General features: G+C 45.6%; 1 protein-coding gene across 1 annotated transcript in view; it reads right to left on the minus strand.

Annotated features, from left to right (window-relative positions):
* COL17A1 (collagen type XVII alpha 1 chain) overlaps window positions 1–22,860 on the minus strand; it is a 66,273-nt gene that overhangs the window by 3,898 nt on the left and 39,515 nt on the right. Inside the window, exons 13-51 of the mRNA XM_072870118.1 lie at window positions 22,641–22,706; window positions 21,174–21,338; window positions 20,711–20,800; window positions 20,527–20,571; window positions 19,753–19,902; window positions 19,087–19,296; window positions 18,439–18,477; window positions 17,990–18,016; window positions 17,454–17,480; window positions 16,905–16,967; window positions 16,626–16,730; window positions 16,093–16,155; window positions 15,399–15,434; window positions 15,204–15,257; window positions 14,781–14,816; window positions 14,544–14,579; window positions 14,065–14,127; window positions 13,678–13,713; window positions 13,226–13,297; window positions 12,833–12,859; window positions 12,096–12,131; window positions 11,521–11,556; window positions 11,194–11,274; window positions 10,166–10,201; window positions 9,395–9,475; window positions 8,106–8,159; window positions 7,943–7,984; window positions 7,056–7,118; window positions 6,837–6,896; window positions 6,284–6,310; window positions 6,150–6,191; window positions 5,922–5,987; window positions 5,506–5,553; window positions 4,359–4,472; window positions 3,946–4,083; window positions 3,265–3,348; window positions 2,125–2,253; window positions 888–977; window positions 229–342 (exon numbers count right to left, since the gene is read on the minus strand). Of these exons, the coding sequence (XP_072726219.1) occupies window positions 229–342; window positions 888–977; window positions 2,125–2,253; window positions 3,265–3,348; window positions 3,946–4,083; window positions 4,359–4,472; window positions 5,506–5,553; window positions 5,922–5,987; window positions 6,150–6,191; window positions 6,284–6,310; window positions 6,837–6,896; window positions 7,056–7,118; window positions 7,943–7,984; window positions 8,106–8,159; window positions 9,395–9,475; window positions 10,166–10,201; window positions 11,194–11,274; window positions 11,521–11,556; window positions 12,096–12,131; window positions 12,833–12,859; window positions 13,226–13,297; window positions 13,678–13,713; window positions 14,065–14,127; window positions 14,544–14,579; window positions 14,781–14,816; window positions 15,204–15,257; window positions 15,399–15,434; window positions 16,093–16,155; window positions 16,626–16,730; window positions 16,905–16,967; window positions 17,454–17,480; window positions 17,990–18,016; window positions 18,439–18,477; window positions 19,087–19,296; window positions 19,753–19,902; window positions 20,527–20,571; window positions 20,711–20,800; window positions 21,174–21,338; window positions 22,641–22,706 (2,751 nt within the window). The remainder of the gene's footprint in view (window positions 1–228; window positions 343–887; window positions 978–2,124; window positions 2,254–3,264; window positions 3,349–3,945; window positions 4,084–4,358; window positions 4,473–5,505; window positions 5,554–5,921; window positions 5,988–6,149; window positions 6,192–6,283; window positions 6,311–6,836; window positions 6,897–7,055; window positions 7,119–7,942; window positions 7,985–8,105; window positions 8,160–9,394; window positions 9,476–10,165; window positions 10,202–11,193; window positions 11,275–11,520; window positions 11,557–12,095; window positions 12,132–12,832; window positions 12,860–13,225; window positions 13,298–13,677; window positions 13,714–14,064; window positions 14,128–14,543; window positions 14,580–14,780; window positions 14,817–15,203; window positions 15,258–15,398; window positions 15,435–16,092; window positions 16,156–16,625; window positions 16,731–16,904; window positions 16,968–17,453; window positions 17,481–17,989; window positions 18,017–18,438; window positions 18,478–19,086; window positions 19,297–19,752; window positions 19,903–20,526; window positions 20,572–20,710; window positions 20,801–21,173; window positions 21,339–22,640; window positions 22,707–22,860) is intronic.

The raw sequence follows: 22,860 nt of genomic DNA on the forward strand, positions 1-22,860 counted from the left end.
TCTGACAGTGAGAGGACAAGGAAATCACACGTCTGGGGATCTTGAAAGTTTAAAGGCTCTAACCCCAACTTCTACCCCTTTCCAGCTGATGTCGATGAGATTTTTTTTAAAGTGACCTTGTTCTCAGTGGGCATTCACAGCCCCTGGTAAGTTAAATCTCAGTCTCAGTCCCCCCAGCACATACAAACAGAATCTCCCCGCTGGCTGTGAGAAACACAAGTGCTTTACTTTGTAGGTAAGAAGAGATGTCCTCCAGAGAGGTGCCAGGTGATCCGGGGATCCCTGGAGGTCCTGGGGGCCCTGCAGGACCAGGGGGCCCAACAAGACCACTGAATTCAGAGTCTGTAAGACACAAAGGAAGAAAGAGAGTCACCCAAACCACCACAACCCTGATGAACCTTCCCTGACAATACAGGTAATGCTAGCTACAGCCAAGTATAAGGTGCTTTTTTCTCCCCAGCACCTTCTGGTGCAGCCTTCCTGGTGCACCTCACTTTCCTGCGTGTAGACGTCAGGAGATCCCAAAGAGAGTAGAAGTCTCTATTTTTTAAATATACTTTTAAAATGTGGCATAAGAAATTCCTTTACGCTGCAGAGTTTAGAGAAGAAAAAGGGCTCCTCCATCCCCATCCCCAAGACAGCACCTTGCTGCTGCTGCTCTCCACAGGAGCACAGTGGTCTGTCTGCAGCCCCTCGCAATCTGTGCAGGTCCTGGCAGAGCCCAGGATGCCTGCAGTACTGCTAACTAAGGCAGAGGGACCATCAGAGTCTCATAGAGGGTTATTTGTGGTGATGGGCAAAAGGGGAAATTCTGTGACTAAGCCTGTAAAAAAAGATCCTGGGGGTGTGCAGGGACCTATGGCAGGGGAGTAAAGAAGTTGGCTTACTTCGCAGGTATGCTGTCAGGTCACTGTAAGATATACCAGGTGTCCCTGGAGGCCCAGGTGGTCCAGGGAGCCCAATGCTCATCCCAGAACCTGCAAAATCAAACAGATCCAAGAGTAGCACATTATCAAAACAGGCTGTTACAGTGTGAGCAGACAGGCTGCAGGGCTTGTTCACAGGCAATGCAGGAGGGACTCCTGCAGGGGGGAGTGTTCCCATCAGCAGATTGTGCTGGGAAGCAGGGCTCAAGCCTTGTTCTGGACTGGAGTTAAAACTTGCCCTGTTAATCCCAATAGAAGGGCACCTGCAGACAGGCAGGCATCAGGCCTCTATTCTTGGCAAAAGCTCTGCACATCTCATGAACCCCTGACACAGGGGCAGCGGGGCACCCCAGGACAGGTAGCTTAGCTGTGACCCACCAGCTGATGCACGTGCTGCTCTCCCCATGTCTGCCTATCTGTAAGCGGCTCTGGTGAAAAACTTTGCACCTTTGTGATTTGCTTTAATGAAATGTCATTGCTGATAAAGTGCAGCTGTCCTGCTTGAGCTGTTGGGGTGCTGCTGTTAAACAGCAGTTTCCTGCTTCCAGAGCCAAAGAGGAAATTCCCACCATCTTTGGAGCAGCCCATTAGTGAGATCTGGCCTCCAAGGGCAGTTCAGAGAGAGTAAGCATGGACCAGGCCTTGCTTTTAAGCAGATAGTTGCAGCTACCAGGATTAGGCATTTTAGAACTGCTGTTGGGGATGCTCCAGAGTCCTCTCTGTCCGACAGTTCTTAGATGCCATATCACCCCTTTACAGATGGGAAAATGAAGCAGAGAGGCAGAATTTGTCTCAACTAACTCTAAACTTCTAAGAGATTGTTGCCTGGGCTGCCTTGACACAAAATGGGCATAGATCAACTCTTCCACAGAGAGATATATCCTGGCCACAGAGCCAGTGAGAAAAGGGTTATAAAGGCACTTGAAGGTGTTGATGGGACTTCTAAGATGGCTAAGGTGAAATTATGTTCCTAAGCTCAGTTTTTAGCAAAGCAAGAACTCATTACTAGAGTCTATGGATAGTACCTTAGCTACAGGGTATCTTTGTTTTCTTTCAAATCTCTCACAATCCCCGTGAGGAGGTCTCGGTACACAGGGATTCACACAGTTGACACTGAAAGAGTTTTCACTGACAGCATGAGCTTTCTGCTCAGCTCCCAAAGGAACAGAGGGAAATGCACACTAATAAAGACCATTACTTGTCAAGTAGCTGATAAACCGTCTGGTCAGCTCATCATAATCCAGTGACAGAGACATGCCATCTCCCCCTGGTCCAGGAGGTCCTGGTGGGCCCCGAGGTCCAATTAGATACTGACGAATTTCTTCTCCTGGAAATGAAAAATGCATCTTTTAAGACTGTCCAGCTGCTGTGAAGATGCCAGGTGTGAGGGGTTCCCAGCCTGTGAGCTGAGCCCCCATCACTACAGAGACCATCGAAACCTATGGATGCAAAGCTACCTTCCTCCCTCACCTCCCTTTCTGAGGGTGATCTGCCCTGTGTATGGTGTCACAAACATTTGTGACAGGGCTGGGAACGTCCTACAACCCAGGGTTTGAGGAGGATGAGAATTTGGATTGCCAAAGGGACCTCTTTGTGCTCTGTTTCTTTAGGACACCCTGGACAACATCTTGGGTCAAGGGAAAAGAGCACACTGAACTCTGTGGTATTTCAGCAGCCATTTGTCTGTTTGGAATGTGGAATCTGACTGACCCCCCACTGGATCACATAGGAGGAACGCAAGTGTTGGCCAGGATCATCAATATCTTCAGGCACAGCAAAATGACATCCTGGTGATTTATCTATCAGCCCACAGTAACAGTGTGTTAGATAAGAATACAGAGCTGGGTATCCTCTTCACCTTAAGAACAAAGACATAGCAAGGCTTTGGAGTGGGCAAGAAGGAATGGGGAACCTTAAGAGAGCGAAAGAACTGGAAAGAAAAGCTCCCAAGATTTAGTGGGAGATTGGAGGAAATTGTGGGGAATTCCCAAAAAGGAGGGACATAGGCAGAGGCCACCTAGAGAGCCAAGGAGGGAAAGGGAGGCAAGAGAGTGGGGAAACTGCAGAGTTACAACAGTGGGTATGAAAAGCAAACAGGTAAGAAAGTATAGCTTCTGGAAAGCACGTGAACTCTCCAGTACAAGACATAAATCTGCATCCAAAGGACTTGGAAGGAGACATTGCAGGTCACTCAGCAGCACCTATGGCAGGCCTTTGCCCTCCGAAGCAGCTGCTGGTAACTCCGGTTGGAGGCAGAAGACTGGAAGGGAAGGGCAGATCACCAGGCTGCTGGGATGCTTTACCCCCATCCCCCATGTTTCCCTTCAGGGTCACTTACTCTGCAGCATGTCCAGAAGTTCTTGGTACAAAATGGATGTAGTTGATACCGAACTGGCAAATGACTGATAGCGATCTGAAGAGCCTGTGGGAATGAAAAGGTTTTATGTCAGGCAGGGTTAAGAGGAGACAGAAGGTGAAGAGAGGTCAGGCAGGGACTAAGAAAAGCTGAATTAATCCAGTTTAACTGGTGGAATGGGATTCCCGTGCCCCCAGCCATGAATCAGCTGCTGTCTCACACAGCCTCGTTGCTTCCACATCAGTGTGGTCTGTGCTCTTCTGACTGAGATTCCAGGCTGCTTCCAAAAGCTCTGGGAATTTTGTCTACTTCAGAAGGGCCCCAAGCATACAAGACAGCCCCAGAATACCCAAGACTACATATACCAAATACAGCCACCTCTGTTTGGGTCTTGGGGACTTTACAAGGTCTAACAGCTATGTTTAATGTGAGACTTTTTAAACAGCACCAACTGTTAGTTAATCTAACCATCAAAATGGGACAAAGCTCAGAGGCTACCTGAGCCGCGTGGAGTCCTGGTCCAAGACTGCAGAAGATGAATAACTGGGTTGGGGTGCTGCTATTTAAAGACTGTTGTTTCTCCTCTGGTTCTCACCTGCTAGGTGTTGCACAAGCTCAGCCAAGAGCGTGACTCAGTACAGAGCTTACCAACAAGGTACTTACTTGTCATATAGTTCATAACACGGGTAGCCAGCTCCGCATAATCCAAGTTCATCCCATCCGCAGTGGTGATGACTCCAGGTGGGCCTGGAGGGCCTGGTGGGCCTTGGGCACCAGCCAAATAATGCCTTACGTTGTCACCTAGGTAGGAAGCCCAAGATATGCCCACATCACTAGAGGGAAGACAATGGCCATATGCACAATTACTGGACCCTCTTCCTCTGTCAAAAAGCAGGCTGATAGAAGGACAGTTCTGCAGAGGCCACAGTGGGCAACCGCACTTCATAGCGTTCAACAAAAATAAGGCCAGAGCAGTAGGGCTGCTGCTTCTAAAGGGAAAGTGACAAGGGGCTCAGGGAGCAAAAGAGAGATAGGCATGCATCTGCTGACCCATGGCAAAATCTCATTATACTCACTTTTCAGGTAGTCAGTGACATACTGCTGAATCTCTTGAGATGAACTTCCACCTGGGCCAGGAGGACCGGGTGGCCCAGGAGGTCCTGGGGGTCCCTGAATTTGTCTGGATCCACCTACAAAAAGCATTGTAAGGAGAAGGAATGTTTTTGGCCTGGTTGCATCAGACCAAGCAATGCTAAAGTGTGCTTGCATTGAGTCTTTCTGACAGGTCTGGAGAGAGCTTTGGGAATGGACTATGGAGGGGCTCCCTCTTCATCTCTAAACACAGTCTGAGCATGGGTAATTAGTCAGTATAACACCTTCAATTAATTCAGCATCTTATAATTCAGCCTACACAGCTCTGCAGGGCTGAGTCCAAAGACCTTCCTGGCTTTGTACGGACAGACCTGGTCAGTTTGTGCACCAGAGTGCAATGCTGTGCAGAAATATAGACAGAGATCCATAAAGCACTCAAGCTCATTAGGCTAACCTCACTGCCCTGCTGCTCCCAATCCCAGCCAGCCTGGGCAGCACCAGCTGAAGAACCTCCTCACTGGTCTCCACTGCAAGATACAGGTGGGCCCTGTGTGACTCCTGTCACCTCACGCTCTTTAAGGTGTTTATCTTCCCAGCACCCTGAGGTAGTATTCCTAGGGCACAATGTGGAGAAGCAGAGGGCTTGTTCACATGGAGGGACACTTAAGTTAATCCATATGCACTTTTTGTGAAACTGCATTAATATCCTGCAAACAGAGATGCTCTTATTCAGAATGAAAACAGCTTAATTCACATGAATCCACCTGAGGGTAAGTAAAACTGAACAAAGGGCACTTTTGTTCTGATCAGAAGTGTTTCCACAAGAGGGTTCAATGCAGCTTCTGTAATCCCTTGTGGAACATGGTTGGCCAACCTGGAATCCCTTTCTTTCATGTCCCATGAGGACAAACTCTGGCTTAAAGGATTCCCAGTAAGCTGGAAGCGGAAAACTTGCAATTCTTAAATTGTCTGATTTAAGGCAGGCTGTAAAAAAAGAGGTTTTGAACACAAATCCCATCAGCGTTAGGTTGGCACCCACACTTGTAAAACCCAACGGAGCTTTTTCAAAGTCTCCACCAGGATGTCAGCATTTCTTGATAATATCAGAGCAATGATGGTCTGCCCTCTTACCTCGAGATGCTCCTGGGATGCCAGGAGCGCCTGGGACACCTGCATCACCTGGAAACCAAAGTGAGGGAGACAGATAATTGTAATGGGTGTCACTGCATGTTGCATACTTGGTCGTGTAAAACAGTTGAGCTACATGTTGTCAGAGAAGCAACTACGCAGCCCTTGTAATGACTATCTTGAATTAGCAAGGGGAAGAGCAGAAGGAAGAGGCTGCAGCAGCTTTTCTGACCCTTCTGTGATCTGCCCAGGCACCTTGTGCTCAGAGCAATTTTATTGCCATGGTCCTGCTCTGCCTGAAAAGGCAGGGGTGGGCACAGCTGTAGTTCTCAAAGGACCAGGTTGCTCTATTCTTTAGTCTCAACCACTCTTGGCTGTGAGGCCACCAGCAAAGAAAGAGAGAAGATTTTTAACTTCACCTTTGGGTCCAGGTGGGCCTGGTGGGCCTGGAACTCCTGGAGGTCCCTGCATGGTGACTCTGTCACCTGTCAGTTGCAGAAGGAGAGTCAGAGATTCACAGGAATAAAGTGTGTGGGCAAAATCCTGGTTCCACTAAAACTAAGCTAGAATCAATAGAGCAGGATTTTGCCCCCTGGTTTCAGCCTAGGGACAATGAATTCAAAGGAGGAAAGGGGGCACAGACTGACCATGGGATGAGAACGCTGAAAGGCCAGGCTCACCCGGTTCTCCTGCATGGGACACAGAAATAGAGGAGCAGTCATATACACAGGCAAGCTACACTGCACCCCACCCCACTGATGTCTCCTGGAAGCCTCCTTACCAGTGAATCCTCGTGGACCTTGTTCGCCTATGAACAGCGGAGCAGAGGAACAGCGTTAATATTTGCTTTGTTCTGATCTGCAACATCGCAGCCCACACTGCAGAATATTATCATGGCCTTCAATTTGCAGGGCAGAAATGGGTAAAGGGAGTAGGTCCCATCTTCTCCTGCCAGCTGAGAGCTGAGCTACACTTCACAGGGCCACCTCCTTGCACTGACTTAGCCAAGTCCACACTGCATTTTGCAAAAAGATTGTTCCCCTTTAATGGCAAATCTGAAGCTCTGAATGCCCCTGAATCTAATGGGCTTGTGAAGTTGGGATCTGAATACAGCCATTGCCTTGACACCAGTATTGGAGGCTAATAAATTTCTCCAACAAAGACTGACGTGTTTTATGGCAGCAGACAGGAGTCCTATTTAGTTACCACTGTGCTAGCTTTCTTACAGCCACAGAATGGCAGGACACTTTCTGCTTCCAAGCCCTTCCTTCCTTCTTTTCAGTGAGGTGCTGAGATCCATCTAGTATCTTGGTGAGGCAGCAGGATATACCCACCTCGGTCTCCCTTCGGGCCTGGTGGGCCTGGTGGACCTGGTGGTCCTGTGAAGAATGTTTCTGTAATTAAAACAAAAAGGTTTTTTCATGACATCCAACAGAACATGACACAAGTTTTCTCTGGCTTCACCTGGTCCTGGCCAAGGATGTGCTCCCTGGAACCCCAACAGTAAGGACATTCCCAGGGCACAGGAGAGGGAATGAGTGGGAAGAACCTACCTGAGGTGGACATGGAAGATCCTGGTCTCCCTGGTGGACCTGGAGGTCCTGGCAATCCTTCTCCTAGGCAAAAGGGACACAAACAGGCTTCAGGAAGGATGAACCTCAGCAATGTAAGTAAATGCACATCAGAGCTGCTATATCTCCAGCTATGGCCATAGCTCAAATATTTCCAAGTGTAGGCTAGTATCATTGTTTTCTCCACACACATCTATCCCTGTTAGTTATTTTTCATTATCATTTGCCACCACAGCAGATGTAGGACAGAGAAACTCCTTTCTCTGTGGTACAGAGTGCCTACCCCAGCTGGCGTTCACTACATTGAGAGGGAAGGTTCATTTCATCACACACCTGACCTACTCCTCTTTGCTACTGAGCAGAAAGCAAGGAATGGGGTTATGCTCCTGTCTTGTGTCCTCCTGCACCTCCCCTCTTCTGGCTGTGAAAGGGAAATCTGTGCTACAGGAAGTGGAGTGGGGATATGTTCCTTATGATAACAACCAATTCCTCTGTCCCCAGCTGCAAGTTAAGGCTGGACAAGTAAGAAGGAAAGACAGAAGTGATTGCAGTTACTTCCTTTGGGGACTTGAGAATGTTGAGTGTCTTCCCAAAAAAGTATGGCTTTTATGAATTACTACTCTGGCTAGCAAACCTCTGCCAAAGCAAATCTCCTCTCTCAGGCAGCGTCTTGCTGCTGTGAAACTATATTGCAGTGAAATTGTGTTAGTAGGAACACACTGTGTGAAATTCTGCTTCCAGTAGAGTCAGCTCTGCTAACTTCCACAAGGTCCAAGATTGTATCTATCTGGGATATCGCAAGGCACAGGATAGAGGCACTGGAAAAACCTCACACTTTCCAGGTTTGTTTCAGAGAATCAAGCTCTTACCTGGGGGGCCACGAGGTCCAGGGGGTCCCTGCACAGATTCACCTGATGAAGAAAGAAACAGGGGTATTGTAGAATATTTATTCAGCAAACTGCATGGCCCAGAAGTGTGCCATGTGTGTTAGTGTCCCCCTGCTTACATACTGAGCTCTGCTATATTACGTACCTGGTGGTCCAGGGGGACCTGGTGGTCCTGCTCGCCCTTGTAAATCTGCCAGCACTGTGCAAATGAAACACACACAAAAAAGGGAAAAGTGTTGCTATGGAGCTACTGCTGCTATGGAAACACTGTTGTTACATTGCTGTTAGAAGCTCTTACAGTCAAAGGTGGACTAAGGTAGGACCTGGGTGACCTAAGCCAAAGTTGAGGCAGAGAGGGGAGAAGAGAGATGTGTTTGGTTGCCAGCACGCAGGTTAGGACATGAAGCAAAATACAGTGCGGAGCAGGCTGGCAGCATATTGGAAACAGGGAGGACATCTCTCTGGAGAGTAACGGTTGCTGAGGGAAAGAGCAAAGGAGTCAAAGGCTAGAGAAGGAGGGAAAGAACTTCCAAGGAGAGGAAAGATTCTTTCAACAAGGAGCAAGTTTTGGGAGGAGAACACAACACAGCCATTATTTAACAAGTATCTGCACTGTGTTATCTTGATTGGAGATGTATCCTCACCTCCAAGCTGAGGCACAAACTCAAAGTTCAGTGATGCTGAGATCCAAGACTCCTGAATGGGTGATGGGACAGTACTGAAGCATGGTCTGGATCTACATGACCCCCATTCAGATGGTGATCAGGCAAGGATCATTTATGATTTTATGCCCTCCTCTGCCTTGCCTCTCCTGCACACTTGCAAAGGTCCCAGAGCCTAGGAATACTGACTGTAAGTGCACCACACATCTAGTATTGCACAGAGCAAGCAGACACTTTTCTTGGGATGCTGCTAAACCATTCTGTTCTGCTCCACTTATTTTCATGTTAAAATAGCATTTGCTCCCCTGTGAATTTGCTCTCTAATTCACAGAGAGATTTTGAAGTCTGTCGCTTAGATTAATGTGCCTTTTCAAACTGGTTCTCCTCTCACTCATGGTTCTGTGTTCATATTACATAAGGGAACTGCCCTGTGTGAACACAGTGGCTAAAAGGCCAGGCTGAAACCTCACAGCTCCGTGACCATCTCTGCTGTTGGGGACTGTTCACCAGTCACCATTCCTTAGCTTTCCTCTCTGTGACATGGGCCTGGTGCCATCTACCTCCTTTTGAAAGCACTTGGGATGCACAGATGAGAAGGAGGGCAGAAGAAGGAGATGGTATTGCTGTCCCACCACCAAAAATAGACACACACACACTTGCCCTATGTCACGTTGCAAGGAAAGAGGTAGAGGCAACTCCTGTTAGCTGTGAGCAGGCCTTGAGGCCTCTCGTACCTCTCCAAGCAAAGGAGTGGAAAGGCAGGCCCACTTACTTTGAGATGTTAACGATGAGACTTCTGTTTTGATAGTTTCTATCACAGCTTCACCTGGGGATCCCTTCTCGCCCCGTGGACCTTTTTCAGGAAAAAAAAACAAACAGAAAGTGAATTATTTAACTGAGAGAGGGTGACATTTTGTACCCACTTCTCACCTCCTCAACAACAGGTTCAGACTTTGCTTATGTGAACTAGGAGCATGGACTCAGTCTCTGGCTCTGAGGGACACTGTATTCAAATGTGGAAATTACTACACAATTTGCCCTAACAAGATCATAGAAAACCGGATAAGAAAGGTTCTTAGGAGTCAGCTCTGTTCAGGCCCTTCCAAACGATGTCTGTCCAATTGGCAGTGGTTTCACAGTGACTTTATTCCCAATTTGGCTGTAGCTTGTTCTCCCACCTTTCAAAATGGTGGGAGGTATCCAGCTGGGCTATAGCCCCTACCACAGAAAGGCAACTTCACTTCAGAAGTGCCTTAGAAATACCAGCCTCCGGAATAAATAACGTAAGAAAAAAAGACATTTGCAGCATCCACATCACACTGGCTCTTACTACCCCTCTTCTTCCTCGGGAAAGAAAAAAAGAATAGAAATTCTTTACAAGATTAATTAAGCTAAATAATGCAGCAAAATGAACTGAAAGGAAGAAGTCTGCAAACAAAAGGGAAAGAGATTGTGCCAAGGGCTGAGAGAATTAGAAACAAAGGAAAAACTAATGAATTCAGTTCTCTTAAGAAGCACAATCAAAGCTGATGGAGAACGGTACCTTGCTGTCCAGGGAGACCAGCTGGTCCAACAGGACCTGGTTTCAAAGGAAAAAAACAGATTGCATTAGATTTTCCTGGTTGTATTTTACAGTAGCAGGAAAGAATCAATAGGTCTTTTATAAGAACTGAGACTATCAAATAATGTATTTGCCTGCACAAGTAAATGAAATTGCTATGGGGTATGAATTCATCAATGTCCCATGTATTACCTGAAGCTCCGAAGAGGCTTATTTTCCATCATGTAGCAATTAAAGTGCTTGGTGCCTCTTAGACTGGGGAAATAACTAGAATGTCACTGACCACAATAGAAATGCAACAGGCCTAACCCTCCTCTTGCATTCCCTGCTGCAAATTGAGGCTAGCTCTACCAAACCAGCTCCAGGATTAGCTCCAGCTATACAGCTGGGAGAGGCACAGAAGTGCCATGAGAACCAGGGCTCAGGAACTCTGCTGCCTGACACCAGCGTGCTGGAGGGCAGTGTCTGACCTGGAACAGAGGAGTCTGAGGACCAAGCTCATGCATAGCCAGAGTCAGTGTGTGTGTGTTTGTGTGAAAGATTTGTAGATGCTCATGTGGGATTTGAAAGCTAAGACTGGAAAACAAGCACTTCCTGATTTCAATAACAGTGCCAGGAGAGGGATTAGACACAAGCCTGCTTTCCTGAGAGGCAAAAGAACTTGATTCTACTCGCTCAATTTGATCTATCACTACTTTGTACTCATCAGATCAAAGGACAACAACAGCGTTCCTAGTTTCTTCATCTTCTCAGCCCTCCCTTCTGTCCTGCCCCACTGTGATCATATCCCATTTCTCCCTTGAGGCTGCTGCCTCCCTAACTCAGCCTGAGATCTTGGTCTTTCTGCATGGAAGGGTGAGGACCATGAGTATCTAGACTGCCTGAGCAATCTTGCCTCCCAGACAGGGCAGCCTGGCAGAGACAATATACATCACACATTAAATTAAGAACTGGATGCACAGCAATGCAAGCTGCCTGCAAAAACCACAGCAGAGGAGCAGCTTCCTCACCTGGAACACCTGGGGGTCCAGTGGGGCCAGCTGGGCCTGGGGGACCTGGTGGGCCTGGCAGAGCAATAGTTGACGAACCCTCTGAAACACAAAGACATACACTTGCACACATACACATATATACACACATCCAGCGAATGTGTAACAAATCTATCCTTAAGGAATACATACGCCTATAGCACATGTATTCTCCCAGCACAGGGAGTCCCAGTACAGGTCTGACACACAGTTGAGATGAATTTAGGAGGCATAACATAAAACCTCCAAAAAACCTCCAAGAAAATCCTCCAAAAGCAGAAGTGTTTGAACTCTCACAGCACTACATACCAGCACTTATAACTTTTCCTGGAGCTCCAGGTTCTCCTATGAAAAGAAAGAGACAAGAGATGAACTGCTTTTCTGGGGTAGATTCATCACTAGCTCAATGACATTGTCTTATTAAACATGTGATTTCTGTTCTCTTTGCCCTTGATCTCTTGTCTGAGAATTCATAGCACTAGAAGGTCATGGAGGAAGCAACACAGCTCAGCTAATCCAGAGATATCCTCTGATCAGCTTTCCAAGCACTACATCTGTCAGAATAGGCAATAGGCCTTGATTTATCCGGGGCAGGCACACAGATTCCATTGCAGTCACCAGGCACCATACTCATATGCTCAGGGCAGAACCAGGTTTGCTAACTTTTTCTCAGGGGAGAACTGTCATGCTGAGTGCCTCAGCAGATGCCCTGCCTCTTCTGTATACTCAAGGAGGCTTCGGCTACCGTCTGCTTCTCAAACCTTCCCTTCCTAAAGCCACTAGATGCCACTGTTGATTCAGGGACTGGTCAGCAGAGCAGCTAATCCTCCCTAAAATGAACTGCTTAGAGAGAAAATGGGTATTAGGGAAGAAGCAAAACTCACCTTTAGCCCCTGGTCGGCCTGGGTTGCCTGGAAGTCCTGATATGAGGTAGATGAACAATTTTAAATGGTTAGTGCAAATATTGTTTGTTCTATTTTTTTCAGGTACCCCAGTTGAGTTTCACTTGTGGGTTTATAGAAGGAACTCCCCTACTCAAGACCCTGGCTTTCAGCATTTATAAGCAGGTCCCTGATAGCAAGTGGAGGATTTAACAGTGGACTGTAGACTGAGCTGATAGTGTCCCTGGGCACAGTTAAGGGCTTCCCTTCTCCCACTGCTCCCTGGATGATGGCACTGCTCCCTGGATTTACCTGTAGTTTCTTCCAGGTATTGCTCCCTGTCCTGAGGCTCCTGGATAAATTCCCTGGTGACTTGCCCCCCAAACCACCTCTGCTTGCAGATATCACATCCTCTGTTTACACCTCTATTGCTACATACTCTCCCCTCTGTTTCTGCTGCTGATTAGAAGGACTTTTCAGTGATGCACAGGGAACTGAAACATGTTATTTGTTGCACACTATGTTTTGGGGAGAGGCAAATTTTCAAACACTCCAAGGCCCTGCATTCCTCAAAAATTACACACCAACCACAAAAACTGTCTCAAAAGCCATGGGAGATGCAGAAACGTTGGGATATCACTTTGGAAGCTCCAAGCAGCACAGAGGGAAAATTACAAGGGGTTTTTGAGCCCATATCAAAGTGTGTCAATGATAAATTGGAACATGGTGGAAAAACCTACCTGGCGGTCCTTGGGGTCCTGTGAGACCTGAAAGAAAAAGGCAAAAATTCTAAGATGTCTAAACAAATTTCAGGTGGGGAAAGGACAGACAGGGAGAAAAAGATTACATTTACTTAAAATTATAGCACACAGCCCACAAGTCGTGTAAATTGGCCTAGCACCTGGTATGTAAACTGAATGACGGCTCATAGCAGCTGATGTTCTTGTTTGCAGTGTGTGCAATCCTGAGATCACAAAGGGTCTAGATTGCCTGTGTTTTTTCCTTTCATCACCATCTTACAGTTCAGATATCCTCTGCCAGCCTTAACTTCAAATTAAGACTGGAAATTGTCAACAAAGACATTTGTGTTCCCAACTGAGAAAAAAGTATTTTTGGTCTCTGTATGCTTTTACCTGGCTGTCCTGCATCTCCAGAGGGTCCTGGAGGGCCTCGGGCTCCTGGCATTCCCATAAGACCTGGGTCACCTAGAGATATAATCACCATTAACAAGCCAGAAGTCACTGACTTACAATCTAACAATCCATTCAAGCTTGGCCACCAGCTGTCCTGCAGCACTTTCTACCTATTGTATCCTCATAGCCAACTGGCCAGTTCCAGCATCAGTCTCTGGGAAGTGAACATCAATGACAGAAGAGTTCTGTAGTGAGAAGAAGTCTGTCACAAGTTTACAGCCAGCTCCATTATGCGTCTCAGTTCCATGCTTACATGGTTGACTCTACAGTTCTTCTGAGACAGGAAGATCTCAGAACATGAATCTGCTGCCATCTTCTCCCACCCCTTTTACAAATCAACCTCCTGCCAAATCAGAAAGTACCTGCACTTCTACCTCAAAGGAATCCTTTACCTTTTTCACCTGGCTGTCCATCACGGCCAGCTTGTCCTGTCCAAAGAAAAGAGATTGTTAGGGACTGCTGAAATAGTACCACAGTTGCCCTGTTCTACTAAGCAGAGCACAGCCCTAAACACAAGGGAGTGGCTTTTCATCACACTGTATCTGAAAGAAACCTTGGCTGCAGTTACTGAAGATCCAGAAAAAGTTCACTTGAAACTTAACTGTAGGACATCTTTTCTGAGTATACAGACTAATCTTAGCTATCTAAAGAAAAGACCTAGGATCACAACCAGTATGATTCCACTCCCATGTTGTTTCCTTGTCTGTGCTCATAGAAACACACTCTGGGTGGAAATGGCATTGCCCCACATATAAATACAGCTGTTTTCTGTTACCCACCTACAGGTCCTTTAGCCCCTGGCTCTCCTGGAGGACCAGGCATTCCTCTTAAGCCTTGTTCACCTGTAGTGAAACGGTATGAAAATGAATAAAACAAATCTTGGTGAAGACACAGCTTATGACTGCCAGCAATATTTGGTGCTTTGCAATTGAAAAACAGCATTGACAGGATGTTCAGGCCTCATGATTTGTGACTGTCTCTGGGCATTAGAAAAGCTCAAGTGAAGTGAATACAGGGCATGTGAGGGAGAATTTCGCTAAAGCTAAATACACAGATTGCTACCAAGATTACTGGAATCAAGAATGGGATCTATTTGTTTAAAACTTGGGTGCAAAAATAAAACTCCTATAACCAATAACATCATTATACTTTTTCAGAAAGCTAACTGGGATTGGCTGGGCTATACTGTTATTTGAAAACTCAAATAATGCACATGTATATTAGATAGGCTGTTACTCCAGGAAAACAATCCACTGACCTGTCATTCCACGAGAACCCTTCTCACCCTGATCGCCTGTAGTACAAAAAAAGGGAAGGATTCTGTGAGATTGTTTCATTGTAAAATGTTTCCATCAGAGAAAATAAAGTCTCCTTTCTGACAAGAGCACAGAAGAAAAAAGCCAAAGAAGGATAGGGTTGATACCCATGGACAGTATCTATATCTAAAAGAATCTAAAGAAAATACCCACAAAAAATATTTAATTGATCAACATACCTTTGGGTCCAGGGGCTCCAGTGGCTCCTTTCTCACCTGAAAGATATATGGATGATTGAAAAATAGTAATAACAAGTCAGAAGGGAAAGGAATTTCATGCATCAAGAAAAATCATAGGGGAAATACAGGTACTCTGATATCAGACAAACTCAAACTGGAAATTCCTTTCCTTCAATACAGCTCCATCCATCCAACCATGTTTCCTCACCTAGACTGTTCTATTACCTCTGTGTCTCTTGTATTTCTCAATACTTGCTTGCAATCACTAAGTCTAGTTCCTCCTCCCCTTTCCTCAGTCTTATGCTTTTCTTTGCCCCTAGCATCAAAATGCTACATGCTCAGACCAAGTCTGCTACTCATAGCAGTGCTAGAAAAGCAAATCAGCTAGTGCTGCTGTAATTGCCAAGGGGAAGAGAAGCTTACCTTTAGCACCTGGGAGACCTGCTTCTCCTCTAAATCCTTGTAGGCCAGGAGGACCTGCAGAAAAATGAGATGGGGCGTTTAATCCACCCCACTCAACATTATGCATCACTGAAGAAGAAAAACTATGAGAAGCTTTCACTCTGTTTTTGTTTTGTCTAGTCTCTAGATCCCATAGCAAAGGAATGCAGCACTCACCTGGAGGACCTTGTGGGCCTGGAGAACCCATCAGACCTGTGAATAAGGAACATGGATTTTCTTTCAGTAACACCACAGTTAGAAAATGAACAAATGTATTTTGGTTTGCCCAACAGCATCCACAACCCATCTGTTTAGCAGATCGGAATTCCTCCAGCCACTAGAAGAATTTGCATCACTAGCATACTCAAAACCAGGACAACAAATCTACACAATTTAGTTCTTGTGACATAGAGGAAGTGGTTTTCCCTAAAGTAAGGTAAAGAGACTCAAGCCTTCCATCTTGGCTGAGATGCTGGGATCTGTGCTTCAAGTGGGACCCATTTTTTATAGTGCAATTTTTATCCCAGTTACATGGATTTGTAGAGCTGTAACTCTGTTAGAAGCTTGTTAGAGATATAGAGTTTACCTTATTATTTCTGAAAGCAGAGAAAAAACACCTGGAAACATCACACATCTTAAAGATTGGTGTTTTGAGAAACCTCCTTGCCAATCCCCACTCTCACTAAAAATCTCCAAGAATTTATTGCTCTAAAGGTTACATGTACCTACCAAAGTAAATTTTATCTAAAAGGAGGACCATTAGTTCACTTTTCTGATTACTGTAGTGCAACACAAGTGGAACAGGAAGGTTGGAGTGCTCATTTACTCCTAACCAGTCTGCTAGGCTCTCTCTGTCCATCTTCTTATTTACCTTTAAGGCCAGCAGAACCTGGGGGACCAGGTGGCCCTGGAGGACCTGGCTCACCAACACCACCTGCAGAATAAGATCATGAATAGATACTGTAGAATACATTTGTGATCCCATTTTTCCATTTTCCCATCTCCTGTTATTCTTTCTCTGGCAAGTGTCATGAATAATCTGCTGGTCAGTTCAAAACACCCAAATAAGCATGCATTGTCCAAGAAAAAAATCCCGTCTCACTGGGCTTTAGGATGAGCAAGACAAATCCCCCAGCTTTGGTGACTTGGATAACAGGGAAGAAGATGACCTTGATACTAAGCGCTTTTGGTTCTGCCAAACTCAAACCTGACTGTGAGACCTTGTTTACCCATTTGGCAAAAAAAAATCCCTTAGGCCAGATTTGTCTGTGCTGGGAAACGTCTAAAATGAAATCTAGATTTGAATAATCAAAATTCTATCACTGAGGTGCTTTATAAATTGGGACCATACTCTAGCTTTTGTCCATCTCTGCTTTAGCCAAGAATTGGACACCTAGTTCCTACCTCTGTCTCCTTTTTCTCCAAATCCAGGTGGTCCAGGCTCCCCTCGAGGCCCTGGTAGCCCTTCTCGACCTCTTTGTCCCATGGGACCTTCCATGCCAGGATCACCTATAGGAAACAAATGCCTTGTAAAAAAAAGTGTCTTTTTGGGAGGCCTTGGGCAAGAGGCTGCATGGCCACCTCCATGGGGGAAGGCAATGATCACACCAACCTGGTATCTGTATTCCCATGCCATGTGTCAGTCAGTTGTGAGAGACTCACAGCATTGATAGAGATGCTTACCCATGCTGCCTTTCTGTCCTTTTGGTCCCTCTGGTCCTTGGTGCCCAATTGGACCAGGAATGCCTGGAAAGAAAAACACAACAAATGTTCAGAGTCCTTGTCTGTGTACCATGAAAGAATAACATGCAAATTAGGGGAACCTGTAGCCTGGAGGGATTCATCAGCCATGGTAAAGAATATATTACTTGGAAAGTGGGTACTCGAACAGGGATCCCTTTAGAAAAAACACAATACATGTAAGAGCACAAGGAAGTTGGGCCAAGTACTCATGCAGCTGTGGGACTCTTTCAAAGGTAGGCTGGGATCTTCACACCCCCAAATTAGGCACGTTCAACTAAGTGGAAGTCAGGCTGAGGCCTTGCTTGTAACCAAGTCTCTGAGCTGTGTCTGTAGCTCAGCACCAAGGTATTAATCAAGTGACTTAGTCTATGCTAAATACTGACTCTTTAGAGAGCCACCTTGAGCTAGGTTTGCAGTGCAAAATTTGCTCTTGCCTACAGTAATGTCACTAAATGTCCTCCCTCAAAGGGGGATGGTACTACTGCCCACCTGGGACACCAGGAAGTCCTCGCTCTCCTGTAGGGAGAAAGAAATAGACAGTCAGTGGGGAATAGGTCTTCCCTGTTTGTCACTTTGGCCGACCCTCACCCCCCATAAAAAGGAGTTTACGTTCCTGGCACGTTTACAAGTTCCACTATCTATCTCCAGCAATGCCACATTGGCCCCCTTGTATTTATCCAATGGATTGAATCATTCACACCATGCAAAATCCTCTGAAGCACTCTGTGATTAAACCAGGTAGAGCTTGGCTTCAGGAATGACTTCCAGGTAAAAGATCCAGGTAAAAGAAGTTTCCAGATTCAAAGTGAGATCTATTTTCTCTTCTTCTGTGAACTAAAATTGTCTTTGCCCGGAAGAAGAGCAAAAAAACCCCAACCATCACAAGAATCTCTGAACTACAGAATGCATCAGCTTCTCTGACTTCTGGAGTAACAAAAATCCGTTTGCTGCCCAGGCAAAAATCCATTGTCTACCCTATGGCAGGCTGCCAATCTACCTGAGAAAGCAGGTAACTCCAGACTCACCTCTGGGACCTTGCATTCCCATGTCACCTGAGAAAAGAAGAAAAAAAAATAAAATCAGGAGAGATCCTGGAGATATTTCCAACGATTGCTCATTCATTTGTTTTTTCTAGTTGCTCTCCCACCTTCAATGAAACATGAAGGAGTTATGGGTGAACAGGGACACTTCACACTTGAATAGTGCAGGATCAGACCCATCGCACTAGTGGCAAACAGGATCTGGCCCTTCACACTGGCACAATGCAAGACTGGGCCTCCTGTATTAGTTCTGCATTGGATCAGGCTCTCTACAGTTTAAGTGGCAAACTAGCTTTACACACTTTTTCTTCAAGTATAAACCAGCTTCATCTCTCTCACTGCCAATTGCCCCTTGTGGCAACATACACCCCAAACTTGTGCATTGCCAGAGCCAAGGAATAGGACAGGGGAACAGAAGGACTATATGGCTGTACCTTTCTCACCAGGTTCTCCTCTCTCCCCTCGGAAGTAGCCTGTAACAGGAAGTGAAGGGGCTGTTAGAGTGCACTACACAACAGAATAGCTACTCGCTTCACATACAAGGATCCTTCTATTTGGATTTTGAGGCTGCAGGCAGCACCCGCTATCAAGCACAGCATGGCTTTGTAAGTGGAGTTTCCTCAGCAAATTTGCTTTTGCAAATCCATGAAACTTCTGAAGTCGGGAGAATGTCAGCTCCTCTATTCTTAACCTATTTCCACCATCTGTTAAACAAAATTAAATCATCTTTCCCTTGCTAACAAAAGTAGCATATGAAATAAGGTGTGGGTTCATTTTTCTGTGTCGTTCTTTCAAAATGGAAAACTCACTTGCTACAGCAAACATGATACATCCTGGCACAGGTTCACATCCTCCTTTCTTCTCCCTTTTCTTCTGGCTTTAAGGGATGCACCACCAGTGTTAGTGGCAGCACTCTGAGCTCCAGCACAGCCTGTCTGTGAGGACAGGTGAGGGCACTATTTTTGACAGACTTCATTGCAGTCTAAAAGTCCTGGTCTTTAGGCCCTTGGGCAATCAAATCCTCCCACTCCCCTTTAAATAATCTGGTCTCATGCAGCATCACAGACATTGACTCTGCTCACCTCGTTCTACTTCCTGGTTCAGTCTGTTCTTCACCATCAACCAAACTGACTCTTCATAAGGGAAGGTTGAGGAGGGTGAAATACCATGAAGAAAGTCTACTCTTGAAACATCCTTTTCTATATTTGAATTCCCTTGGTTAATTGTCAGGAGGCCGCCATTGATTTTTTCCAGGTTTTCCACACGAGATTTCAGCTTTCTCACTTCTTCCGCTGGAAGGTTAAAGTAAAATGCTAGGGAACATGCTGCCACAGATGCATGCCTGAAATACCTAGTTCTAATAGCAGGGACAAGGCAACACTGTGTCAGATGGCTATGGCCACTGAGTTTTGCAGGATTATTCTTTGTATCTTTTTTTCTAGCAGGGATATCTGGAGTTTAAATGACAACTTTGGAATCTGTTAGTCTCCAAGAAGTAAGACCTCAGATCTCGGAAGTTTTCCTATCCTACTCACCCCAAGACTATATAACCCCTCATCAAAGGTTTACGTTCCTTATCCATTCTTCCTGTCCATTTGTGATATCTTAGTGGCAGTCACCACCAAGCTGAATGTGCTCCTCCTCAGTTCTCTGCCTTGATATCTCTGGTACTTGGCCTCTTTACCAGCTTACACCCTCTGCTTGTCTTTCTGTGCCATTCAACATTTTGTTCCTGAGTTATTTCTTACCCAGAGCAATGAGTCCAAAAAGCAATCCAAGGAGAAGCAACCAGGCCAGAAGCAAACCCAGGAGCCATTTCCACCAGCTACAGCAGGAACCACAGGGACACCAGGATGGTGCTGATCCGATTGCACCCGCTGCATCACCATTTCGTATTTCTGGAAGAGAAGGGGCAGTCTCCTGGTTAATGAAGAGTTCCTTGACTTCAGAGTCAAGAATCTCTTGAGAATAAGGACACCAAGGTCTGATCCATTATACAAAGGGCTATGGAGAAAAATCTTTACACCCCACTCTGCACACAGTGGGTGTAATTCTAGTCCCTGTAGAAGCTGGGAACAGCATTCCCAATGGGAATTCCAACAGGGGACAACACTCAGTACTTTTTAATATAACAGCTGAAAAATGTGGTCCCCTTGGGGTCAATTTTTTGTATAGTTTTGAGCCATAAATGACAGCAATAGCCAGCATAGTCTGTCTGAGCCCTCCTCTCTCCATAAATCTGTCCTGGTAGCAGGATGCAGCTGTACTGTCAGCTACCTGATTTTCTCCAGCAATAAAAAAAATAAAAAAAATACCCCAACTGCCCATTCATCCACAATCAAATCACTGGTACCAATTTGTCTGGTGTGTGCTCTGCTCATTACAGCCAGAGTAGCCTCCTGAACATGCCTTCCCTCTGATGTCATTGCACAGAGATCACTCACATCACTCAAGAACGATTGCTTTTTTGTACACTGTGCTTTGGTGCTCCCTCCAATGAAAGCTGGAATTGCATCACTTGCCTGCGTAAGTTGCTTTGTCCCTTGTCGGCACAGATTTCAGTCCTCCTGTTTTAACAGCAGTAAAAGAGATTTTAACAGTCTTTCTACGCATGATCAAACTTAGAGCATGGGCTTGCAATGGGGAGGTAGTAATGGAGGCAGAATAAAAAAATTCTATTGCATTGCCACAGGGGCAAACTCTTACCATTTGCATCTGATTTTAGGCCAGTATCTGTAGCATAAGAGGAGGAAAATCCCTGCTTCTCTTTCTTCAAGGTGTCTTCTACAAAGGATCCTCAACAGGAACCAAATATAATTAAAAACATTACACCAGAAGTTCAACCAGGCCTATTTTCTTTCATTGGCAAAAGGCATGTTTTTTACTAGGAATCCACAATAGCTCTGCCTGTTTAAACTAGATCTAGTTTTTGCTTCCAAAGCTCCTGAGCTTTGTGAAATGTTCCAAGGCACACTCTGGAGCTTCAAATGCAAAAGCTAGACCTAGATTGCAGCTGGCATGGTTAAAGGCTAACTGCCTGCCAGAGCTTCTTGTTTGGCTTGCAGGGGTTTGAATCAGGTGCAGCAACCTGAACTCTGAACCCCCTCTATGATCAGTCTCCATTTCTCTGCCTTCAGCATACCCACATGTCCCAAAAAAGAGAAGTTACCTCCATTAAGCCCAGTGGTAGAGGCACTAAAGACTTTGCCACTGTCCTTTGTCATGATCAAGAGCTCCATCTCCTTCTTTGCTGGGGCGTTCTCCTTCTCCAGCAGCAGGAACTTGCAGTCTTTGCGCAGAATGTCATCTCCCTGGGAGCTCAGAACAGTTCCCCCTGGAATGTTGGTAAAGGATGGGAAAGAGGAGTGGGTCAATGAGTCATAACTACAAGCTGCAACACTTCTGTTCATTAAAGTAGGTTAGTCCCAGTGTGACTGGGGTTGCCACTACTATAAACACCCAGTAAGAGACACACTGGTCACTGAAGCTAAGGAGAGAGCTGTGCAAGTCATTAGATTTCTTTTGAAATGTGTATTTCAGTAGCAGGGGAACAACTGCTACCAGAAATGGAGAGCATCTGGAATTCAATCACATATAGAAATGATTTGCTCAATGACCTCTTTGCTTCACAAACACGCTTACTATAGAATCACAGAAACTCAGTCTGAGAGAGACATTCCAGGGGCATCAGAGCCAGCACATCTCAAGCTGAGGAGCACCTTTAGCAGGCCTGCTCTGTCAAGCACGAAGCACTCCATATCCTTGGGAGCCAAGTGTGGTTATGAGGCATTGAACTATAGCTTACTGAGGTTGGGCACAGGCCAAACAAGGCTCAAAAACATTGGTGTGGTCACCCTTCTGCCATTAGGCAGTATCAAGTATGCCTGGAATGATGTACAAACCTGAATTTGCACACAAATTGACACAACATTGAAAATCAAGATAACCAGAATGGTATTATTCCATTATTCTAGCACAAACCTGGAGTAAACCTGCATTAGAAATGTTATCATAACTTCTGTGGTAATTACATCTATTTTTAAGCCTCATCTTTGTGAGCCCTTGGATTACAAATGAAATCTGGCTTCCCTTTCACAAAAATAAAAGACTAATTTATAGCTCTCAGAGTTGCAGAAAAAAGCTGGAAAAGATGAATCCTAACTGTTCAAGAATGAAAGGCCAGTAGAAAGACCTCAATTTCTCTCATTAAAAAAAAAATAATCTGATCATGTATAAGTCAATTCCTCAATTTTTGAGTGGTTGAGGCTGGTAGTACTGCAAAATGATGTTTAAGAGCAACCTTGCAAATGTTTTGGCTTCAAATGAAGCACAATTTCACACATGTGATCTTCTATCCAGTTACCTGCCTGTTGAGCAGAAATAGCTGCAATTAAATCATCTGAGTTACCACAAAGTGGGGGAGATCTGAATCAGACCAGCTCATTTGCTCGTTCTTAGCTTCTGGCTCATTTGCTTTCTTTTCAAAAAGGTACTGGTGGGAGACTTGGCTAGTGACAAGTCATGCTCCTAAGGAGCCAGGTGTTACTATCACTCAGCTGGATGAATCTCTAACTTGTTTTTATCATGATATGCTTGTACAAGGCCATGCATAAACAACCGTGAATGATACACTCACCTGCTGAGGCAGACACACCAGTACTTGCCATGGTGTTGCTCTGAGAAGTGTTCTTCATCCCATATGCTGCAATGAAGGAATTCGAGAATGAAAGAGATGAAGGATAACAAGGTACCTACACGCACCAACCTTGGGCTGCACACCATTTAAAAAATCTTTTCTCATTCAGGGTACCTGGACAACTTAAACAAGCAAGGGCTTCCCCAGCAAGCAAATCTCT

The sequence above is a fragment of the Ciconia boyciana genome, chromosome 8 (assembly GCF_034638445.1).
Source record: "Ciconia boyciana chromosome 8, ASM3463844v1, whole genome shotgun sequence".
NCBI classification, from domain to species: domain Eukaryota; kingdom Metazoa; phylum Chordata; class Aves; order Ciconiiformes; family Ciconiidae; genus Ciconia; species Ciconia boyciana.